Genomic DNA, 6,073 nt, shown 5'->3' on the forward strand with positions numbered 1-6,073 from the left:
AGGTCTTACAAATTTCTTGGTTTCCCAACACATATAAGTTAGGTTTATACTATACTATAGTCTATTAAGTATGCCACAGCATTACATCTTAAAACAATGTACATACCCTTAATTTAAAAATACTTTATGGCTAATAATCATGTGAACCTTTGGCAAGTCATAATCATTTTGCTGGCTGCTGTGGCAATTCTTAAAAAAACACAACAGTGAAGTTTGCTGCATCAATTGACTCTTTCACAAAAGATTTCTTGGAAGCACACAATGCTGTTTGACAGCATTTCACCCACAGTGGAACTTCTTTTAAAACTGGAGTAAATCCTCTCAAACTGTACCACTGCTTTATCAACTAAGTTTATGTAATATTCTAAATCCTTTCTTGTCATTTCAACAATGTTCATGGTATCTTCACCAGGAATATAGTCCATCTCAAGAAACCACTCTTTGCTCATCCATAAGAAGCAACTCTTCATCCTTTCAAGTTTTATTCCAACACTATAGTAATTCAGTCTTATCTCCAGGTTCCACTTCTCATTCTACTTCTCTTGTCCACCATATTTGCAGTTCCCTCATCCACTGAAGTCTTGAACCCCTTTTAAGTCATCTATGAGGGCTGGAATCAACCTCTTTCAAACTCCTGTTAACGTTGATATTTTTGCCTCCTCCCAGGAATCATAAATGTTCTTAATGACATCTAAAATGGTGAATCCTTTCTAGAAGGTTTTCAATTTACTTTACCCAGATCCACCATAGGAATCACTAAGGAAGCTATCACCTTACAAAATATATTTCTTAAGTAAGACTTCAAAGTCAAATTACTCCTTGATTCGTGAGCTGCATAACGGATGTTGTGTTAGCAGGCATAAAATCAATATTAATCTCCTTGTACGTGTCTCCATCAAAGCTCTTGGTTAACTAGGCGTACTGTCAATGAGCAACAGTATTTTCAAGGAATCTTTTTTCCTGAGGAGTAAGTCTCAACAGTAGGCTTGAAATATTCATTAAACTATGCTGAAAACAGATATGCTGTTATCCAGGCTTTGTTGTTCCCTTTATAAAGCACAGGAAGAGTAGAATTAGCATTATTCTTAAGGACCCCAAAATTTTCAGAATGGTAAATGAGCACTGGCTTCAACTTTAAGTCACTGGCTGCATCAGCCCCTAACAATAGTCAGCCTATCCTTTGAAGCTTTGAAGCCAGGCACTGACTTCTCTCTTGCTATGAAAGTCCTAGATGGCATCCTCTTCCAACAAAAGGCTGTTTCAGTTACATTGAAAATCTATTGTTTTGTGTAGCCACCTTCATCAGTTATCTTAGCTAGATCTTCTGGATAACTTGCTGAGGCTTCTAAGCATTTGATGCTTCACCGTGCATTTTTATGTTATGGAGATGGCTTCCTTCCCTAAACTTCACAGACCAACCTCTGCTGGCTTCAAAACTTTTCTTCTGCAGCTTCCTCACCTCTCTCAGCCTTCACAGAATTGAGAATTAGGGCCCTGCTCTGTGTTCACAATTTGGCTGAAGGGAATTTTGTGGATAGTTTGATCTATCCAGACCATTAAAACCTTCCCCATATCATTAATAAGGCTGTTTTGCTTTCTCATCATTTGTGTTTTCTAGAGTAGTACATTTAATTTCAAGAACTTCTCCTTTGTATTCACAACTTGGCTAACTGTACGGCACAAGAGGCCTAGCTTTTGGCCTATCTTGGCTTTCGACATGGCTTCCTCAACTAAGCTTAATCAATTCTAGTTTTTATTTTAAGTGAGAGACACAAGACTCTTACTTGAACACTTATGGGACATTGAAAAGTTCTTAACTGGCCTAATTTCAATATTGTTGTGTCTCAGAGAATAAGGAGGCCTGAAGAGAGGGAGAAAGACAGGGGAAACAGGTAGCTGGTGGAAAAGTCAGAACACATACGACATTTATCAATTAAGTTCACCGTCTTACATGAATGTGTTCTGTAGTGCCCCACAACAACTATAATAGTAACATCAAAGATAACTCTTCACAGATTACCACAACAGATACAATAATGAAAAGGTTTGAAATATTGCAAAAATTACCAAAATGTGACACAGAGACACAAAGTGAGCACAGGCTGTTGAAAAAATGGCACTAATAGACTTGACAGAGTTGCCACAAATTTTCAATCTGTAAAAATCAAAATATCTGCAAAGCGCAATGAAGTGAAATGCAATAAAATGAAGTATGTCTATATTCTAAGGATGGCAAACTACAGTCTGCAGGACAAATCTGGCCTACAACATGTTTTTTGTATAGCCCACGAGGTAAAATATTTTGTGAAATGTAAAAACTATCTGAAGTTCAAATTTCAGTGTCATCCATAAATATCATTTTATTCGAATCATCATGCTCACTCATTTATTGTCTACAGGTGTTTTTACACTTTTACAAAAGCAGAACTGAACTGAGACATAGACTGTGTATGGTGTTATCACTGCTTCGTATTGCTGCTTAGTGTACTACCACAAATCAGTTAATCAGTTATAACTCATGCAATGTGAAATCACTGTAGCATGTGTTTTTAATTATCAGTGCATATCAATCATGTCAGAACAAGAAAAAAGGAAGAAGTGGACTATGAAAGTTGTGCTTTTAAAGCACAGTGTAGTATAAATTATTTTATTAAATGAGATGGCAAAACATTGTGTTTATTACGCAATGACACCACAAGAATACAACATGCACGGACACTGACAGACTAAGCATTCATCACAATATTCCCCACCCACAGGAAAGCAATGGTTAGAAAAATCACAAAATTTTATTATAATGAAGTATCTCATCACTGCCAAGTTTCTCCACAAAAATAAAAAATAAAAATAAGGCTGCAACCAAAAGTAAGTTTCCAAGTGGCTTATTTGTTAGCCAATCAAGGAAAGCCGTGTACTAGTGGTGATTAATCAATAGTTAATTAAATCTTGACTACAGCAGCCAAATAAATGTGTCCACAGAAAATAAACTTTAGTCTGTTAGGCTTTCAGGGAGAACAACTTTTCTCACACAGTTGAGGACACTGGGCGCAACATCAACATTCAATTAAAAACCAGTGCAAATGATTTTGAGTGGTATTCCTCAGTTCTTGATGAGTCAACAGATTTTACTGTTACCATTCAGTTCTTATTTATTTTAGGAGTCAATGCCAAGTTTGAAGTGACTGAAAAATTAGCCTCTAAAAACAGTCTGAATAGAACAACTAAGGCAAGACTATCTTCAAAGAAGTTAAGAAATACTAACTGGGTACAACCTGAAGTAGAATCTGCTAAGTTGTGTTACATCAGATGGTGGCAGAAACGTGGAGAATTAGAAGGATTCAGTTGGGCAAATTTACAAAGCTTATAAAAATGTTATTCGTCAGCAGGTACTCTGGAAAATATTTTAATCTATCATGTTACTGAACCAGGAATATCAATGATGAACATTCTTATTCTTCATTCTTGTGAGCTTAACTGGTCAATTCCATGAATTTTTATTAAAAACAGTTCAACATCCTGACATGCCAACCATAGAGCAGGTTGATGGCTTAGCAGAGGTAAAGTTTCACTGTATTATCCTATCAGGTCATACCTGAGACTAAAAAATTTGTAAATAAGAACCACCACCCAACCCACATTATCATACACTGAATGATTTGGAAATTAGTTTTTGGCAGGGACTTGGTAACGTTTCTCAATAAATTCAACCCAAAATTACAAAGCAAATAGCATTTATGTGTGAAACTCATACTGTAGTAAAGTCATTTTAACAACTAAAATTGTTTGAATCATAAGCAATGTCAACCTGCTTTACATATCCCTTGTGCTGTCAAAAACAAAACCTGCATTCCCATGAATCTGCAGATTTATTTTTGAGCTCATACTACCAACATCTGTTTTCAAACCTCAATACAAGTGCAAAGAAAATTCACATTTCAAAATTCATTTAACTGTGTAATCGAGGAGCTACAACCTAACCTTCAATTTTAAGTAACTGATCTGCAATGTAGTGGCATGCTAAAAACAAATGAATCTAATAGAATTCTATAATGCCTTACACACTGATGAATATGCTATTAAAAATTATACACTTTTGGAATGAGTACACAGTCTGAATAAGTCTCATCATGTATCAGTGTTAACAGATGAACATTTGCAATCAATTTTGATAAACACAGAACACTGTGAACCCTAATTAAGTAAAACATTATTCCCCTAAAGAAGTCCATTCTTCTCATCAATAGATATGTATGAGGAAGATATATGCAATTATTTCCCGGTTTTTGATTTCATCAATAAAAAAAGTTTGTAGTAATTTGTTTTCTCTCTTGATGTCATATTCTCAGTTTTGCCTTTTGGCCAGCAAAGCCTAAAGTATTATCTGACCCTTCACATGAAAAATTTAGCAAGTCCTGCTCTAAGAACCCCCTCACTTTCTACATTAAGTGCTCACAGGGTCAAAGAAGAGTCAAGAATTTCATCTTTACATGTATGTGTACATATATGCATGAAACTTCAAAGACTTGAGTAAGAATCATAATGGTACACAAATATGCTGGCAAATTCATCAGCCAGCAGAGTAATTTCATTTTTGCTGTTTCTTACCTTCCCTTGACAGAAATATTAACATAAAATGCTAAAGTACCAAGTCATTAAATTAGAATCTGAGTAAAAAGTTGCAAAACTGATTTTTTGCTTGTTATACAAAAGTTGTCACTATAGACAACCATGCTATAGGAAAAAAACAATACTCTACCAGTCAGGAAATCTGATTAAATCTTTGCTCTGCCTACTCTATATTCTTTAAAGTGGAAATAGTACTTCTCTCTCAAAAGATTGCTAATCAATAAGGATCAAGTAGAATATATAATATGGTATTTTTTTCTTGATTTAAAAATGGTATTTCAATTTTTATAAAACCTGTATTATGTCCAGAAATTTCATGTAACTCAAATTGTACACTATGAAAGAATATATACCACTGTGACCACCAATTACTAACCCCATTCTGATTCTTTTCTCAGCAAGGAATTTTTTAAAATTCCTTATCCAGCATCTCATCTTTACACTTCCTCTGACAAGATACAGGCATCTTTAAAAATATATCCAGGCTCTCTCATCAGAGGTAAGTGCTCCCATGTCTCCATTTCTTCCTATTTATATGCTAAGTATTAGGACTAAAAAATCATCACTCTGGCTAATGATCTTGGACTAATTCACAAAGAAAACATCAGCATGTAATATCTGAATGTTGAAAAGAAGCCATCCATTTATTGAGTCTAGTCTATAGAAAAGTGGACAAAAGTAAATTCTTAACCCATTCCCACATCAGAGCCAGAAGGAGCTTTACACAAACAGAGATCTTAAACCCCACCATGAAAGATTCTGCTCCACAAAGTCTAAGAGTGAGACCTGGGAATCTGATTTTTACAAATCTGCCAAGTGCTCTGATGCAGCTAGTTAAGCCTTGACCTCAAGGCTGGTGTTTGGGAATCCACTGATCTAAAATACAAAATGAGACTAAGGCTAAGAAACATGTACTCTAGTAATAACCACACAGGTAACTACGTGTTCCCTCTGCACTTCAGTTTCCCTATTGGAGAAGTAAGACCACCACCCACTTCACCCACTTCACCATTTTAGGATGTAAAAACATAAAACTTCTTCTGGAAATCTTCTGTACCCCTCTCCACTATAATGCACTCAGGGGGTAACACTAACCATCACATAATTAAAGCTTCCATTAAAAAAAAAAAAAAAAAAACTTACAACATGAAAAGATCATTCATAAAAGGTACTTATCATACACAGAACACAAAAGCACAAATAATAATAGTATAAGTAATGCTTTCATTATTCATATAAGGAAAGAAGCATGAGTTGTTATAAGCATACCTCCTACTCCAGATACCAAATTTGGCGCAGTAGTACTCTGCCCAGCAGTGCCACTGGCTGCGCTACCAGCAGTGCCACCCACGGTGCTGGTGGTGCCACTGGAAGCTGGTGAACTTTGGGAAGCCGGTGGAGCCCATGGATTGGGTAATGGATCTCTATTTTCTGTACGGGACGGTTG

The 6,073-nt window shown here is 35.8% G+C and overlaps 1 protein-coding gene across 1 annotated transcript in view; it reads right to left on the minus strand.

Moving 5' to 3' along the window:
• The window catches only part of UBQLN1 (ubiquilin 1), a 44,375-nt gene that overhangs the window by 11,299 nt on the left and 27,003 nt on the right, over positions 1–6,073 (minus strand). Inside the window, exon 6 of the mRNA XM_012640011.1 lies at positions 5,896–6,057. Within this exon, the coding sequence (XP_012495465.1) occupies positions 5,896–6,057 (162 nt within the window). The remainder of the gene's footprint in view (positions 1–5,895; positions 6,058–6,073) is intronic.

The sequence above is a fragment of the Propithecus coquereli genome, unplaced genomic scaffold (genome assembly GCF_000956105.1).
Source record: "Propithecus coquereli isolate 6110/MARCELLA unplaced genomic scaffold, Pcoq_1.0 Scaffold147, whole genome shotgun sequence".
Classification (NCBI taxonomy): domain Eukaryota; kingdom Metazoa; phylum Chordata; class Mammalia; order Primates; family Indriidae; genus Propithecus; species Propithecus coquereli.